Here is a 19,540-nt window from a genome sequence, read left to right on the forward strand (position 1 = left end):
ATCGGGATTTGGAAGGAAGAAGAGAGAGAGAGAGAGAGAAAATGGTGTGTCAGAGGTTTTGGATTCAAAGATAATGTTGATGATGATTAGAATATTGATCCTGAAAACCCACCTGTTATAAAAGAAGCAGTGGAAAGCCACCCACACATTGTCATTAGTCATCACCAGCTCCTTACAGCCTACTGCAGTACATGCTGCCACCCATGATTTAGCTCTCCATCCAGTTATGAGGGGGTGTTAAGCGTTTATTATGCAGCACAGTCCCCGTCCCAATGAGATGGCAGAATGTTGCCCGATCAATACCCCTCACAGGAAGCCAGGTTAATTTATTTTTTAAGGATTTGCTTGCGTCTCCAAGGGCCCCCCCTTGCTGCCGGTTGTGATGCAGGCTATTTCCTAAAGATCTGCAGAGTGATGTTTTGTCACTGACATGCACAGCACTGCGCAGGCAATACATACTTTGACATAAACATGCATTCACTATTTTTGCAGACTGTTATTTCTCTGATTGAGGTTTGGTGTTAATGACTAGCTGAAGCTGTCAATGCTTGTTGATTGATAGTGTGGGTAAAATGTGCGAATTGGGAATTTAGCAAGTAACTACCCATATAGCTTGAGTCGGGTCTCTGTGTTTTTCGTTTTTGACCTTGAGTCTTCACCCTCACCATATGTACACAACGCCCCATATTCTGCACACCACACCACCTCAGAATGTTCTCATTTCATTGTTGTGACCTTTTCTCCTTATGTCAGTAACTCTGCCCTCACAGCCATCACTCATTCTTTTGTGACCTCTCATCTCAGCATTACTCTTACTATTGCCCTACATCATAGCATGACTTCCAGGTCTGTTGTGGTTATTTATAACCACACATGTGTGCAACCATAACTGCATGGGCACACACCACATGCTCGAATTTGCACACATAAGCTACAAGACAATAGTTTCAGACCTATTAACATGTTCACTGTACATGCAGCCCCCATATATCCTCTGGCTGGCAAACAGCTGCAGCTCTGCAATATTATGCTCTTCTGCCTCATTGCTCCTAAGCAAACGCACAATCTCACACTTTTTTCCCCCCTCCTGACTGAACAGTGATGTGATTTTTTTTTTTTTTTGTAGGACAGTCACCAAATCACCCACGTCAAGCACATATTATTTTCCAAATCAGTTACGGATTTCCATATAAATCAAACATATCACTTTCAGACATCAGTTTACACTTGGAAATGTGAGGGAGAGGTGAATACATTTGTTATCACTATCATCATTTTGGTTACCACTCATCTGTATTGATTCTGACCGAGCATCATCAATCAAGGCATTTATAATAGATGCTGTCTAAGAGCACATATCTCCCGTCGGGGAATTATCACCCAAAGCTCAGGTCAAGCTGAGATTTGATCTGTTGTCAGTTAGACAAATTGATGTTTTTTTCTCTACGTATACCGTGGCTTACAGAAAGAGTGAAGGAGAGAGGGAGAGGGAGAATGAAGGTAAAGGTGAATAGGGATAGAGACAAGTCCAAAGTAGTTTAACGTCAGCCTGGAGGACTTGAAGCTTTTAAAATATTCAGAGCCATTCTCCATCACATTTTGCCCTGGTGGCTTGTTTAAGAAAGGAGTGAAATGAAATCAATAATCGTGCCAGTCTGGCCTCTGTACCAGGCAGCATCCAATATTTACACAAATGAAGCCTCACAACCTCAAATTTACCCTGCCGTTGGATGTTTAAGATGCTGGGACTTAGAGGGGGTAAAATTTCTGGACAGGATGTGAGGATGAGGAGGGTAAAATAAATCTGTCCCCATCACGATGCCCTGCCTTACTTACAGCAGTCATTTGCATTCGCATGATTTGACAGGTTATGATTAACAGCTACATTGAGTCTTAAAGTGGGACACCTTTGCTACCATAAATAAGAAATGGATCATAAATCCTACATGGGATCAACGTTAAGCCATTTTCACTCCTGAAAACATACCTTCTTAAAAAATAACTGCAGTTTGCTACTTTAGTTACTTTAGTGCTACATGCAGGCTGTTAACTGACTTGTTCCCTAGAGTTAACCCTGCCACAGTTTTCCTTTTACTGGTTGTACTATATAAAACAAATGTATAAATGTAGTACTATAAGATACAAGAAAGGTGATAGTTTAGTTTAATTGTAAAAAGGAAAGCATCATTTTAATTTATAGCTTTTTATTTGTTTCCCAAAACACACACACACACACACACACACACAAACTATAAAATGTGTTTGATTTCTTTAAAATTGTAGCCAAAGGCCTCAGGTAAAAATAATAATAATAAAATAAAGTATTAATTGTGTTTTTCCTTTCGTTCACAACTGGAGAAACTGCAGAGGATTAATCAACCAGTTAATAGGCAAAAAGGTCAAGGTACATTATTGGCCATTTTGGTTTATTTTGACAACAAAATGTAATTTTTGAAAATTTGCTCACACCTTTATTTCCATCCTATATGAGACATATCCTCAGACATTGGTTTGATGTTATTGATTAATACAGTGTTGTTTTACTGAGGTCAGGTCCAGATTATTATTGTCGTTCAATGCCATTTTTGGGAGCTGAAAATAACGTACAAATTTGCGGATAAGGTATAGTTTTTAAAACAGCTTTTGATGGAAGTTGGAATTAAATAATATAATAATGGTCTCAAGTTATATTTATCCCAAGTAGCAACTGTGTGTTTACTGACACTTGTATTTGTTAAAGGATATAGTAAGAAAATTTATTTGAATTTTTTACAAAACACTGATTTCTCAGCATATCTTTCACATTAACAAGGATGATTAGTAAGTTATGGGATTTTACCTGAGAGAAATCCTATGAGCTGTGGGAGGAAAAGAAGGTAATTTAATATGAACATCCTGTGGCTCACTCCGTCAGTCCCTCCAGCGTTTGGTAATCTTGTGATTACAGCACAACTTTTAATAAATTAATGTGTCCAATCCCTGGAATATTTCCCCAAAACACTGTCAAAAATATGTGCCCAGTTTAGCAATCGCTGGAATTTTCATTTAAAACATATTTCATGTCAGAACTAATGAGATGAAGTTCAGGGAATATTAATCCTCAGCCCCTGCAAAACAATTTTTTTCAGACACATTATTGCCTAAAGGACCTTAAATCCATTCCACTTCTTCTCTGTGTGGGCTTTCCCCCAGGCTCTGTATCTAGTCCACAAAGTTGAAACACACCAAACCATCTCTAACCTATAAGAACCAATCAAGTCTTACCCGTTTTCCAGATCCTTTGTTGCATATTGTTCAAAGAACGCCAGCTATACTTCAAATGTTACTGAAGGATTTGAAGATTTAATGAATATATTGGAACTGATTACGTCATGATTGTCAATGAGTTCTTAAAACATTTTTATTCCTGCTGACTTACAAGTTGTAAACATTATCTTAATTTATCGCAAAATAATACAAAAGAAATGATGCAAATTGATGCATTGATCTTTTTTCATAAAAAGCTGCTGCAAATTCACTATATCATTGTTGCCCCTGCTGTGGAAATTTGCAGAACATGGTGCACAATAGGTTCAATTCAGCCACAGTATGAGAATATGCACACTAGAGAGCAGTCTGTTCCCTCTTTCTGCAGTCGATGTGATCCTCCATCTCCCTCTCACACAACATACTGCTCATGTCAAAGGGCCCAGGAAACATAACATCTGTCAGTGCACTAATTTACACAATGAACACCAGAGGAAAAGGATATATACACCTCTAAATGGCCATGTATTCAACAAACATTTTACATCACATGAAAACACAGTGGCGAATATTGTATGTGCAAATCTTCCATGAAGCTGGTGAATATTTTCTTTTCAGTGGTTCTGATACTACTTGAATTGCATTTGGATTGAAGTATGCACAGTTTAGATGATTGTTGACTTCTGTGTGCTTGATTCATTAACAGGAGGCAGCATTCCTCAGTGACAGCCAAAGAGTGAGAAGCAATGAGAGGCATAGCTTTAGATCTTTCACACTCTGCTTTCTTTACTTGGATGGTACACAAATAGTGGCATAATAAAATGAAAATATGCTAACTAATGAGAATAAAATAGATCATTTGAATCTATTCACAGATAGGCAATGGGGAAGGGCAAATAAACTACACTGATAGCGAACCAACACAATGAATGATAAAACAACAAATGTGATTAAAACAGAGAAGAGATTTTAAAATTCAGACCATGAATTTTACATTGGAGATGAGATGCAGATTTCCCTCTGCCCCTTTAATTTATTAATTTATTTTTTTCGTCTTTCATCTCATTTTTTTTCTTCTTTTTTTTTGGTTCGATACACTGCAGAGTCATGGCTCTCCAGTCCACGAGCGCAAAGACTGTGTCTGTTGTCATTCATCCTCTCTGACAGCCTTCTCACATACAAATGAGTTTACTGTGAATATCAATTCATTTATTTAAACATTTTTTTGTAGTTTACAAAAGAAATACATTATCTTTTTTCATTTTTTGTCCACACTTGCACTTCTTCTTTTAACATATTTTACACAGACTTTTATTTTTACATTTTTAATTAAACTTAAACATGTTTTTAATATTTTAAATGCTTGTCAAATATTGTGTGTACCATAATACAAATGGTTTGTTTTTTTTTTCCTTTTTCTTTCTTCTTTGTGTGTCCCCAGTTTGTTTTTAAACAATAACTAAATGTCCTGAAGTAGAAAGACACGTTAAAGCTCAAATATCCATCCATGAGAGAAAAGCCTCAGTGCTCACAATGTATTCCTCTCTGTGTTTCTGTGAAACATCAACAGGTCCAAGAGTCAGATGCCCATTATGCCCTGTGACTTCAGATCAGCAGTAGATAGCAGTAGCAGTAAATCCACAACAAAATAGGCAGCCACATAAAGCACATTTCCTCCTCATCACAGTGAGATGCTGTGTAAAAAGCATCCAAAGGATCCAATTATTCCTTCTGTCCCACAATATCCCCCTCCCCAGTGTATCCAAAAAGGGATTTACTGTATATCCAGATAATCACAGGTAAAGACTTACTCAAAAAAGCAGGGTCACACCTCACATTCCCGAGAAGGTTGTTGTTGGCAAGTGCAAGAGCCATATTCATTGATGATTACCAAAGCTCCCTCAATGTGGTTCGGTTTATAGTCAACGTAGTACTCCGGTGTTGAAATTGCAGCCATCTGCTGCATGCTTTGCTTTTGCTTCTGCTTACGGCGTTGACTGCTGAAGCACTGCCTCAGTTGCCTTATTCCAGCTGGAAAGCACTTCCATGCCACATACAGCATGAGCACTACGATGAGAAAGGAAAAGATGAGTGCCATGGTGCCAGTCACCACCTTGTGGATCTGCATGGTGCTCTCCACGTCATCGTGGCCCGCTGTGACAGTGAAAGAGCTGGTGACCACCTCACTGCCTTCACCCTCATAAGGGTTGGGAGTAAAAGGGCCCAGGAACACAGAGCCACCCTGGGCCAGATCCCTTGTGGAGGCATACAGGCCTGCTGTGGTTACCTCTTTTGGGGGATCCTCACAGAGCTGAAAAGCATAGACAGCATCCAACACATCCTCGCCCTGTGCAGTATCAGGGCTTGAGCACAGCAGGGAATTGTCACGCTGGCCTCTGAAGGCACTCAGCCAAGAGGCCAAGGCACACACGTTGCGACTGCACTCCCAGTCATTCCCTGCCAGGGTAATGCTGTCCAGAGATGACCATGAATCCAGGATGCGCTGGTCCACAGAGATCAAACGATTGGAGTCTAGCATCAGCACCTTGAGGTTGGGTGCGCTCTCAAAAACATGTGGCTCAATGTACTCAATTTCATTGGCTGACAGGTCAATCTTCTCTAGATAATGCCATGTCCAGTCCAGGGTATTGACAACAATCGTGGCATGATTGTTGTGCATGTACAGAGTACGTAAAGAGATGAGGCGAGGAAAGTGGGCTAGGTTGACTTTAGCCAGCTCGTTGTGCTCAAGATGCAACTCAGTCAACTTGAAGAGGCCAGCAAATGAGTTGCGTGCTAAGCTCTGCAATTGGTTGTAACCCAAGTCCAGAAACTGCATGCTCCTGCAGTCTTGAAAAATCCGCACTGGCACAAATTTGAGAGCATTGTAGCGCAAATGCAAATTGGTGAGCTTTCTAAGGCCATGAAACAGGTCGGGCTCAAGTGCCTGCAGCCTGTTGTATGACAGGTCCAGGATGCGCAGGTTTGGGAGGGGCCTGAAGGTACCATTTGGCAGACTTTCAATCCGGTTGCTGCTCAGGTCTAATTCCTTGACCCGTCTTAGCCTGTCAAATGCACCCTCCTCTACAATGTCAATGTTGTTGTGATCTAGGTAGAGCCAGGTGAGCTGTGACAGACCAGCCAGTTGGCCTTCACGCAGCTCGGTCAAGTTGTTCTCTCTCATGGACAGGCCCATGGCACTGCTCAGATTGCGGGGAATGTCTGTGAGGTTGAGCCCTTCGCAGTACAGCAGCTTGCTGTCGCAGCGGCACAGCCTTGGACAAACCCCCTCTGCCAGGGGAACAGTTCGGAGAAAAATGCCCAATGAACACAGTATCAACCCAGGGGGCTTCTTCAGTGGCCACTTTAAGTACAGTCCAATTAGAAGGAAATCCATTAGCATAAATATCCAGGGATGTCAGGGAGAAAATGTCCATTGAACCACGCTGGATATTGTTTTTGCACCTATCAGACAATATTTATCACATCATATTTAATTAATTTAATAATCTGCCTCGTTCTGTCCTTGTATTTTAGCCGCAGGCAGTGATAATATATTTTTCGTTATTCAATTCAAGGGAATCCTTGTCGAAAGTGCAAAGAAAAAAGAGCGAGTCTCTTTGCTTATATTAGATATGAAGCGATGCGTGGAGAGAAGAGGGGATGAGAAATAAAACTGTCCTCACTGATCGATCTTATTCGGAAAGATTCCTACTCACCCCTATCCAAAAGCTGACAATCTCCATTCAGCATCTTGCTTTGTGCCCCAACACTAATTATGTGCGAATCTAAAAAAGACCCCACTGTGGTACAAATTCTCCCCCCCTCCCTTCCCTCTTTTCAGTGGACACCAGATCCTTGGCAGGCTTACAATGTCTTAGTTCTCTTCAAGTGAAAGAGCCAGAAAGAGAAGGAATCCAAGTAGCTTTCAGCGAGATGGTAGGAAGTGCAAGTTCCCCTGTCTGCATGCATGAGCTCTGTCTCTTTTGCTCCTCCGCAGTCCTCTGCTGCAATGATCAGAGGGAAGAAGAGACAACCACAGAAAGAAAAAAAAAAAAAAAAGACCAAGAAAGGATCTTTTTAAATATCAGTCTCTGCTCTCCTCCCCTCCCTGTTTAAGTTTCAGCAAATCTGTCAAAATGTATTATCGTCCATCTCTGGAAGAAATCACAGACTTGTAAGCTTTAAATCCATTCGAGCGGTTAATCATGCTTTCAGTGGCGGATGCAAGGAAAAAAAACAGGATTTAAAGAGGTGAACCCTGTTCACTGTTTTCTTGTGTAACCGAATTCCTTGTCATCTCTGTGGCTCATGCCGGTGAAGAAGCAGCTCGCATCCCCTGTGGCTTGCAGGTTTCGTTCACTCCCTTGCTCTCCGGGTGTTTTCTCAGCCAGCTGGAAGAGGCTGCTGAAGGCTGGTGCTGGTAGGCAGGCAGGGGCGGTAAATGTGGGAAGCAAAGGAGCGCGCAATCCCTTGCAGCAGACCAGTACACTGACAGCGCATGCAGAAGCACCTTCTGTTCACTGAGTGTCGTAAGCCACTCACAATTCAGAGTGCTCGCTCTCTTTCTCTCACTCTCTTGCTCTCTTTCCCTTGATCGCTCACTCACTTGTTCATGCTGCTCCCCTCCTCCTCCTCCTCGCTCTCTCTCGCATCCTCCCTCCTTGCTTTTCTCTTGCTGTGTTTTTCTCTGTGCCTCAGACATTTACATATCCAGAATGGGCTGGGCTTAAACCAGGAGCTTTAATGAACCCCCCCCACTCCCACCCCTCCATCACCCTCTCCCTCTCTCCTACACTCTCTCTCTCTCTCTCTCTCTCTCTCTCTCTCTCTCTCTCTCCTTCTCCCTCCCTCACCGACTGACTGTAATGAAAGGGGCCTTTTTTGACGTAGCTATCAGAATGCAGTTTTCTGATTTCAGAGTTGAAATGTGCAATGTAGAAAAGGACATCCTGTATCCGTTCCACCCCTAAACCAGAGCATATGCAGATTAATGATCAGATGAGGACACATACGACAGTGCAACAACATTAATGCAAAGACACACACCAGCCAGTTCTCCATATATATATATATATATATATATATATATATATATATATATATATATATATATATATATATATATATATATATATATATATATATATATATATATATATATATATATATATATGCATTACATGGTAACATAGATGAGTAAAATAAAAAGGCCTGGTGAGTAGCGCTGTTTTCTGAAGAGAACAATGTCCTTTGGTTTGAACTTTGTGGCTTTACTGACCTCTTGCATGCTCAACAAAGCTATATAACATACACTGCACTGGGTCATACAGACAATTTCATGTTTTTCCATGAAAACTCACACTTTTATTCATGTCCTAACATAATTGCACAAGAGTTTTCTAATCATCAATTAGCCTGGACATATTCCTCTGTACCTCTATGTAGATATTCCATTAAAAGTCAGCCATTTCCAGCTACAATAGTCTTTCACTACATCAACGATGTCTACACTGTGTTTCTGATTAATCTAATGTTATCTTCATTGAAAAGAGATGCTTTTCTTTCAAAAATAAGGACATTTCTAAGGACATATCAAGTTTGAACAGTAGTGCATAAATGCATGTGCACACACACACACACACACACACACACACACACACACACACACACACACACACACATATATATATATACATATATACATATATATACATGCATATGATGTTAATTGTATGACGTTAATGACCATATCCACATAACATACCACACATAAATTTGATGGATGATGCTGTTTAAATGTACTGATCATTATGATCAGTACATTAACATTTAATGTTTCATACATGACTTCATGTAGTGAATCAGTCTCAGTCTATTGATGGTCCTTGTTTAGCCTTGCCAACAATAAAAGATAGAGTTTAATGATTCAGGACCTGAGTATGACATTCTTCATTTAATCAAACAGTCTCGTAGCCAGGCATTCTATGTCATTGCCAGTTATGGCTCGGTTGTCCATTCTGAATACAGATGTAATTGCTTGCCACATAATATTAGCATAAAGCTATAACATAAGTATTCTTCTCAGAAGGTTCGCTGTTGTCTTTGTACTTCTCTGAAATAACTACTGGGCTTGTCGTCATTCTCCCATTAATTTTCAAAGACAATGTGATGTGACTGCATCTTGCATTCCTCATATCATACAACTTTCTAATCATTTGACCTTATTTTCCTCTCTGAGTTGACTGTATGTTCACTGACAGAACTTCTTCCTTGCTCATTTGTTCAAAAAATCACTCATGCTGCCTTCAAAATCCTGGCTGTGTAACACGTATATAGAGTCAAATATACTGTATATTCAAACAAAAAATACTAGGAAAAGACTATTTGTGCTGGAGCTTTTGGTGTGGCATTAGCATTCCTAATTGAGCAATTTCCACAAGTTCTACTTTAGTTTTCTGCAATTACTAACCATAGCTTACAGACAGTAAATGAAAACAAAACTGAAGTGTTTTGCTTTGCAATTCTGCAGATAGCAGGGTAGATTAAATGGTTTAAAGAGCATCTCATCAAACAAAACAGTCCCCTCCCAGTGGTATAATCCATTACTGCAACAACAGCACAAGCCTGCTCTGCCAGTTAACACAACCAACAATTTAAATAGTTGTCTGTCATGTAAACCTGCACTTTAGTGTAAAGGAATTAATCAAAGGCTAAAGTTTGAGTGTGGATTTCTGTTGCTGTCTGTATCCTAATCTCTTGAGTATATCTACAGATGTCCCTTTGGCTTACATAAGAAAGTCGCAGCTGTGCCAGTTTAGTACCAAATGCGTTGTGATTGTCACAGTTTGTTAGGAGTGCAGGAAGCAGAGCATAGACAGAACCAGGCAGGAGCAGTTTTGGTGATTTATTTTAAAATTGCAAAGTAGATGCATACGGGCAGGTCGGCAGCAATCAGGCAGGTATGTAACAGAAACAACCATAAACCAGACAACAAACATAAAACAGCTGGGAACTAAGATAACACATGTAAGAATCAGTTTGGCTAAGAAAAATGTCACGATGGCAAGTATAAATACAATGAAACTGATTGGTGGATTTGGAACAGGTGAAGTGGGTGTGGGAGTCATGTGGCTAGAACCAGGAAGAGAGACTGAGGACATCTAGTGGGTGTATGCAGTCTAGCACGAGGCAAGGGTGAAACAGTGAACACTAAAGAGGTTTCAGACTGAAAAAATGATATTTAAAATGTATCCACTTGTAGCAAGATGTATTTTTATTTACTGCATTCCATCAATATGTCCAACACTTTAACTTGTTTATTATTTTCCCAACATTCTTCCAGTTTTGTTAACTTCTTTGCTGGGCATACGTTCCTACAGAGAGTAAATCTGTGTTCAGACTTCCCAGAGAGTGTCTTGTAAGGATACTATGCTTAGCTATTTAGAGTTTAAATCTCCCCATACATGTTTAAATAGCTGGACGTCTAGAAGTTAGCAAAGCTTGGTTTCACAGTAGGGCTACTATACTGATAGAAAATGAACCCCTTGCACAGAAAATGAAGGTAAAAGGTTAATTATGGTCAACATGAAGCTGATCTTTCACCGGACTGGACAGAGATGTTGCAGTATGTGAACATAGTGGGTTTACATTATCTGGATGTCTGTAGTTGAGCAGAGGCTACCTTTAAAATTGGCTGGGAGTTTGACTGTGTGTGTGTGATTACAATAATTATACCAAGGAACCATAACTGCCTAACAGCCCTGTACTTTGCTGTCTGGCATTCCACAGCCTAACTCAGTATGCCACCAGAGGCTACGCAATACTCAATTTCCCCGTCACGCTGTGTGATTTTGGGCTGTCTGAGATGCGTTGTGAGAGAAACATGGTCAATCTGTGGCAATCAATCTAAAACTGTGAGACAGTGAAGGCTGTCGTGGCTTTAGTCACCACAGAAAGCTTGTTGCAAAATTAAGACAGGGTCAGAAATTTGAGATCAAATTGTTGAACTCTGACTGACGTTATGACCAACACCTACAAGACAGCCAGTCAGAACATGACATTAAGTGATGTAACACCTATGCTACTTGTCAAACATACACACACAAAAGCAATGCAGGCGAGAAGAAGGAGAAAATCTGTATTTTCAAACAATAAATGGCACAAATGTACAGACAAGTTGGCAGTGTACTAATAAGCTTGAATGAATGTTCACACACAGCCTAAATGTCTTTTTAGAGGCAAATTCAAGTTGTTAACATCTATGTCAAAACCACTGAAGTCACTTTTGGTTGAACTACAGCTAAGAAAAATAAAACAAAAATCTACACTACCATTCAAAAGTTTGGGGTCACCCAGGCAATTTCATGTTTTCCATGAAAACTCACACTTTTATTCATGTGCTAACATAATTGCACAAAGGTTTTCTAATCATCAGTTAGCCTTTCAACACCATTAGCTAACACAATGTAGCATTAGAACACAGGAGTGATGGTTGCTGGAAATGTTCCTCTGTACCCCTATGGAGATATTCCATTAAAACTCAGCTGTTTCCAGCTAGAATCATCATTTACCACATTAACAATGTCTAGACTGTTTTCTGATTAATTTAATGTTATCTTCATTGAAAAAAAATATTTTCCTTCAAAAATAAGGACATTTCTAAGTGACCCCAAACTTTTGAGCGGTAGTGTATGTCTTAGATAAGATATGACAACATTTTTTTTCAGTTGATATCCTTTTATAAATTATTTTATTGCTTTAATTAATAAAACTGATATGCTTTTTTTAGGCCATACAGTCAGTATGTCATTCTTTCAAAGGGAAGTTGGTGTAATGTGAAAGAAGGGCCAGGACACAATACTTGCAAAGTTGCAATTTTCTAATCCAGTAATTCATTTTGCATGAGATATTAGATTTTGACCACGATCACTGAAGTTTTGACAGCAACAGCGATACATTGAGTGGCAAAGAAAAAGGAAAGAAAAACTGTCCTTCACTTGATCTGGACATCTTGAAGTTTGAATCATCTCAGCTTCACCTCTGCTATATCCCCTCTTAGCTGTAATGGATGACTACACCATCAGCTAATGACATGGTGCACTGTAATGACTTGACACAGCGAACAGGAGATGAGAGTGTCCACACCATCAGTTTAAGACTTTACTGTGAGAGCTTTGGCTCTTTGCTTGAGTTGAGGTCAGCACGACAGTGAGTGAAAGTGCGACCGTGTATTTGGGCATGAAACACATACACACACATAAACACAATGATACAATAAGATCATATTACAAAGTGATGGTGAATAAGCTTTTTTTTTTTAAACAAAAAATTACCTAACTTTTTAATTTATTTTAGCTTAAAGCATGACAGTAAACAACAAACAAAACAATAAAAGTTTCATTATATTACATTATTGTCTCTCACAGGCACTAGTGGTGCCTTTTTTGTAAAAAAAAAAAAAAAAAAAGAAAAAGAAAAAAAATGTTTTGGATGATTGCTGTGCCAGCAACCAATTAGTGGATGATAATGATGCTGCACTTTTAACACAAATTTTGTTCAGAGATATTTTGTCAGTAATATTCTGTTTTTGATTTTCGAATATGTCATGTCTTACATTAAGACTATTTGATCTTGTCAATAAGAAAACCATGAAGATTTCAAAACCTCAGGTGTTAGTATGTATTGTTATGCATAAAAACAACATTTTATGTCTCCCTGTGATGCCGCACAGCTGGCGGTTTTGCCTTTAGTAAGTAAAAGATCTGGAAATAAGATCCCTCAGCATGCTGTCCTACATATATCTTTGGAAAAGAAACCTAGCAGGTGTGGATGAAAGGCTTCAGTTTATGGTGACGTTCGTCTGGACTTGCTAGTTACTCTGCCAAGGAACACGGCAGAGTTATGTGATGATCAGCGCTGGTTTGTCTGTCTGTCTGTGTGCAACATTACTCAAAAACAGACTAACAGATTTGGATGAAATTTTCAGGGAAGTTCAGGAATGACACAAGGACCAATTGATTAGATTTTACCAATGATGCAGCTTATAGTCTGGATCTACGATTTCTGCATCGTTGATAACAGCACGGCATCACTGTAACGATGACAACAAGTGAACACAACATCAGCTGCCTGCTGATGATCACATGATTGCGATTTTACTACAAATCAACCACTGCGGACTTATCTGTCGGAAATGATAAAAAGAATGAGCAGCCTTGGTGGAATACTGCACTTTCAGAGTGCTTTTCTAGTTTTGTTAAAGTATTTTCTGCAACCAAGCATGTAAAATTTAAATCAACATCTTAACTGTATGTCCTTAGTAACTCAGGTGATTGTTTTACTTGTTGTTCTTGGATAGTTTTTGCAACAAAACAGTTTTCTGTCTTGAATTGATTCAAAGGATCAAACAAGGCTCTGAATTATCAGCATATGTGATTGCAGGCTTTTTATTTAAATCATTTACTGAATCAGTGGATGTCTGACTGTGTGAGTTCAACAAAACAAGACAGATGATAACTAATTGGCCTGCTGCAGAGATAATGTTGATGGGCATCCATGAAAGGATTTTGGTGGGGTCGGTGGAGACACTTACACCACAGAGTGGCTGTCAGTGATGTGCTAAGGAAAACAGCAAGAGACGATTCTGCATCCACAATTCAGAGCGACTCCCAGCAGATGGAGGTTGCCTCAGTTTGAGAGGGTCACAAGCGGACAGAGGTTTAACATTGAGCTTATTCATTTCTGTTTGTTTATGTTGCATCTTCTTTGATATTTTAGACAGCATAATCCCATTATATAATCAGCAACTGAGAATGAACTGAGGAGCAGAAGAAATATTCTCAAAGATGAACCGAGAAAGCCGTGGGTATTTCTAATTATTACCGTCGTAGTCTTATCTCAGATATATATCTTCTAAATCAAAATTGTGAAGACAGTAACCCAGTGAAGGCCTCTGTTAGTATGTGATTCTAGGCTTTTTACACAACATGCAGGAAAGATCAGACTCTTTTCATTTTCATATGATTTTAAAGAAGCTTATGCTAACTGCAGCTGAGGTAAACAAAGCAGGAAAAACAATACTGTCACGATGCTCACTGGAGCATGTGACAGGGGGAACATGGCTGTCGCTATGGGTTACAATTCCTCGAGGCGTGTTTCTTACACGATGGAAAGTTTGCCTCAGTAAACACTGTCAATATAGCATCACGGGCGTGGTTAGGCCACGATTGAGGCTTTAGAGGTGGGTGAAAGTTTGTGTTGATGTAGGGAGGGAGGATTACTTTAGCAGAATAAATGGCAAGCCTGGAAAGCTCTGGCGTTTTGTCCGTGGCGATGTGATGAAGATACAATAGATGGTGACAAAAAAGAATTAAGAATCTGTCTGAAAAGGTCAAATTGGGTAAAGTAAAGAGAGTTTGTATCATTGATGGAAGGAAATAAACTGTGTGGCAATAAATCTCAGGGAGGCTTTTGGAAGCACCATGATCTTAAATCGCCTCGAGTTTTGTTTCTCTCTTGACACAAAAATAACGCTCTGCTCTCTGTAAATTGGACAGACATGTTAAAAAACATTTTGTTAATTTTCTTTATTTGACACAAAATGTTGCTGTTTTTCTAACCTCCTTTACTCGTTTCAGTGCCATCCTTCAAGACAGCTTGAGCTTCTTCGTAGATGCTACATTTTTAGTGTTGCTCGCAGCAGCAAAACTGGCTAGTGTTGGATGAGGACCTTAACATGCTCCAGATCCAATAAATCTCACTGAGGCAACTGCAGTTTGCCTCAACAGCCCCTGTTACCACCGTGCATGCTGAAGTTGTCTTCTGCTTTCTGTTTTTTCAGTGTCTGGAATATTCTGTCCAACACCAGCACTTTAGTTGGTGTGCTGCATTATTAGCATTAGAGAGTGTCCTAGAACCACAGGAAAATGGGAAAAGTGATCAGCAGTATTTTTTTCCCCCCCAGAGTTTGTGGTTTTGTCGTGATCCTCAAATTGCTTGGTAATTTCCCTTTACACTCCTTAATTTTCAGTATTACTCCAGGTTCTCCAGGTCAGGCTGTTTTGATTGTTCGATTTCGTTGACTATTTTGTCCACCGAAGTCTTTTGCTCTTGTTATTAGGGTCTTGCTTTTAAGGTTTGAGGAATTGCTTCTTCTTTCAGTCGTGCTTCTTTCCCCACCACCGTGGTCCTGAGCCGCTTGGTGTACTTGTGAACACAGTGCGAAACACAATGGAGCTGCAGGGAGCTAGTCTTCTCTTAGTGATACATGAGCTCCTGGAAAAACATGATTTGAGAAAATTGAGGAGGTCTTGACAGTTTGCTATTTTTACCATGCAATTCAGTTTGTCTGCTTCTTCATCATCGTGGGTTAGAATGTGTTATTCATGCATAACGGTGATTCATCACCTGTTTACTTTATGAAAGATTATTAGCATGTATGTTATTCTTACCACCACCGTTGAAGCGTTGCGGCACAGCATCATAAACTTCAAACTTCAAATATTCTGGAAAATACTACCATTTTTAATATCAGTCATCAAAAAAAACAAAACAGGAGTGGCAACTTTCCCACTTAGTCTGCATGCTGAGTTGCTATTAGTTATTTCTCTGCTTTGTTGTCAGCCAACAGGTCGCCTTTGTAAAACAGAAAAGAAATTTTAAAAAAGTCATTTTCTGTTAGCTATAAAGTGGGCTACTTTTGTCACCCCTTACCAGTATTTGTGCCTTCATTGGTGCTAAGAGAAGGACAACAGTAGCTACTTTTCATCCATTTTGTTGTACTCATTATTCATATACTTATTACTAGCAATCATGATAAATACAAGCTCAGTCAAATGTTCTATAAATGGTTGGATTTGTTGAACACGAACAAGTATAAAAAAAAAAAAAAAAAGTGAGCACCCCAAAGGCCATGGCACACTTCACATGCTGTTTGTAGCCTCTCTGTGGCCTTAAGCATGATGTCCCTCTCTTTCACTGACTTCTTGTTTTGCCCGCAGAAATGCTCCAGACTCTTTTATTTTGTTGCACTATTTTCTGTAAACTCTGCACAACATAGTGATCAAACATTCCAGGTTGGTGGCCACATCTAAGACGCTGAGACCTCCATGTCTGGTGTTGACAGCCAGCGTTGGGTTCAAGAAAAGCTCTGTACCTTAGAAATCTGTCTCTCCCAAAGCACAGTCATTCGAAGGACCCGGCAGGCTTCATGAGTATCAAGGGTTCCTCGTGAAGTCACTCAATATTTATTTGCATATGTGCGTAAAATATAAATCTATTAATCTACAACACCCTTTAACCTGAAAAGAAGTAGAAGAACGACAAAGAAAACAGAGAGTGATGCAAGAAAAGGGTAGTAGAAGAGAGCAGAGGGAGAAGGGCTGTATTTATAATAAACTGTCAGATAACAGACAAAATCGATGAATGTCAATACAGACAAATGAGAGGGGAAAGTGAAATACTGCACTCGGTTGTCAGACTAATGAAGCACACTGTCAAGTTGACATAGATATATAAACAAAACCACAAAAATAAATACAGTTCCTGTTTGTAAGGCACAAGTGAGCAAAGAAGACAATATCACTGACCGTGACATTGCAACAAGGTCTCAGTTAGAAAAAAAACTGTGCAGTCACTTTCACCACTTATCACACTACTTAACAGTCACATCTGACTCGCATGTTGAGAAAAAGGTACACAGGTCCATCCGCATGCCTGCCGGTGCTGCAACTAACCACATTTTGATCTGCTCCTACATCATAATCTCACTTGTGTATTTGAACTCCTTTACTCAAGTTGCCAGTTTGCTCCCAAACACCATTTTCTGTTGGTACTGCAGGCGCTCCGTATTCAGCTGTGGACAGCTCCAGTTTATGCTGGAGGTCATGGTCTGATGAAACCAGCAGAACCACATCGTTAAAAAAAGTAGAAATTAGATCCTCAGGTGACCAAATGATACATTTGAAACGCATTCTGACGTGTAATTACTGCAGCTGTCATTGGAAATTTGTTGACTATCTGTGCTGTTTGATCCTACATTAATCATTTAGTACGACACTCCAGAACAGTTTAAATAGCAATAATTACCATAAGCATTATAATTAATACATTTGCAAATATAAATTGTTCGACCAGTAATTATCATAGTTTGTGTCTTGGATTGTGTTTTGGTTGAAGCAGTTGAGGCACATCTGTGTGTATTTGTCTGTTTGAGAGAGTGAAAATTAATGTGCTCCCAAATTGCTTCCAGCTATGTCCAAAACAAGGTGTTCACAACTGAGAGAGAGAGAGAGGGACACAATGGTTTTGCGATGTCACAACACAGACCAGTCACACTCTCAGCGTTGGACATGCTTTTATACAGAAACAAGATCAGGATTCCTCACCCGCCACCGCTGCCGGTGGAAATTTACAGCTACCTGCCACAGCCAGTTTCTCACCCACACTGGTGGAATGCTGCGCGTGGATTTTCCACAAACAGTATTTAATTCAATTACGTTTTAACATTTTTACTTAGCGCGTTTCTTTTTTGTCCTGGCTCTAATGTTTTTTGGCCTCAGAGACTACATCAAACACTGCCTGTGACTAGGCGCTGTCTGCCAAAGGAACTTTGTTCAGCTGTCAGATGACGCAGAAATCCCACTGTGAACCACCAAGCCCATTTTCAAAACCCGGCTCTTTGGAGCAGCATGCCCCCACTTTTGATAATCCTGACTGCTCTGGCCTGTTGCCTCATCCAAAGCCAAACAAGCCTCTACATCCTTCATGTGTCCCCTAACCTCTTTCATGTTGGGATGAATCTGAGCAGAATGAGTCTCTGATGCAAAAGGCTGAAACACTTGTAAATTTAAAGACAATTACTTTATCCCTATAGTGTACCTGCTGCAAGGTAAGGTAAGAACACGAACCTAGAACTCTGAATATACCTCCATTAGGGAGCTGTAGAGCAAAGGACAGACGATGCAAGAAAAGTGCTTGTACTTGACATTAAGTCTTGCATCTTGAGCGTTGAATTGAAACCTCAATCATGAAAGGCTCAAATGAAAGAGAGGCTTAACCAGTACAAGATATAAATACAAGATGATTTGTGCACAATAGGAGCATGTTGACTTATGTGAGTGTTTGGATCATCAGACCCCATCTTGACATCAACTTCTCAAGGGTGCAGTAATGCCTTTAGATATACAGGAAAAGACACCGATGGGGAAACTGGAGTGAAGAAATGATGCCGTAGATCTGGATGGATGTGATGTGGAGAAGGACCATTGATGATGAGCTTAGATTAAGATGCTGTGGAAATTGAACTCCATGAATTAGGTGGAGGAAGGTTGTATCGATCTAACGCTAAAATGAGAGCAGCAGAGAAAAGACCAGTTTAAAAAAAAAAAATGACAGCACCAAAGTGATTGGCTCAGAGGTAGAGGCTGTAGCAAAATCTGATTGGTTTGCTCTGTCAGATGGTATGATGAGTTGGGGAGTGAGAGGAAGAAAAAGAGAGAGACAGAGAGATAGAGGATGAAATAGTTTTCCTGGTTGAACTTTTGTTTGGCTTCATTAGTTCATTTCTGTTATACACAAATAAAAACTCTATTTATTAGTCATGCACTTGCAACAGTTGTGTATTATAAACTTAATTTTTGTTCTCCTTCATGCAAGAGTATCCCTTTGATTCAGCCTGTAAATATGTGCAAAAGTCTGCACTAGTCTTCGGTCAGACATAAGTAGCACATTAAATGGCCCCCGATATTAATCAATGTCTGATATCATTGTTGTTTTTAGAGTGAAAAAAAATCGTATTGTTATTACTGTGCAGGAAATGTGTGGGCAGTGGCAACATTTAATACTGTTGATCTAACAATGGATGATGTTTTTTTTTTTTAAAGTGATGCGAAGAGAAAAGGCTGATGTATGGGCTGAAAACTAGAACCTCACAGCTGCTCATTCATGGTGTCAGTGACATAGTTGATGATGTTCACTGGAGCTCTCTTTCCCCTTTACTGACATCTGACTTTGATAGTAATTAGTCACATGATGTTGAGAAAATGGGATGACACTGAAATTCATTACAGACACTGCAGGGGGTGACCTAGGTTTCCTAAAAATGTCTTCTGTCCTTATCTAACTATAGATCATGTCACTCTTCAAAATGACCTCTAAAGATGTACCCGCGCACACACACACACACACACACACACACACACACGCACGCACGCACGCACACACGCATGCACACACACACACACACAGCACTGTAAGTCAGTTCAACAAAGAAATTGCAAATTGCAAAATATTT

The 19,540-nt window shown here is 39.8% G+C and overlaps 2 protein-coding genes across 2 annotated transcripts in view; one reads left to right on the forward strand and one right to left on the reverse strand.

The window, feature by feature from the left end:
• The window catches only part of ctnna2 (catenin (cadherin-associated protein), alpha 2), a 343,745-nt gene that overhangs the window by 194,138 nt on the left and 130,067 nt on the right, over window positions 1-19,540 (forward strand). The gene's annotated exons all lie outside the window — the stretch shown is intronic.
• lrrtm1 (leucine rich repeat transmembrane neuronal 1) lies at window positions 3,323-7,927 on the reverse strand. The gene has a single exon (XM_023282364.3). It carries the CDS (start codon window positions 6,647-6,649, stop codon window positions 5,072-5,074), a length of 1,578 nt encoding a protein of 525 aa, XP_023138132.1. The 5' UTR covers window positions 6,650-7,927; the 3' UTR covers window positions 3,323-5,071.

Source organism: Amphiprion ocellaris, chromosome 4 (assembly GCF_022539595.1).
Source record: "Amphiprion ocellaris isolate individual 3 ecotype Okinawa chromosome 4, ASM2253959v1, whole genome shotgun sequence".
NCBI lineage: Eukaryota > Metazoa > Chordata > Actinopteri > Pomacentridae > Amphiprion > Amphiprion ocellaris.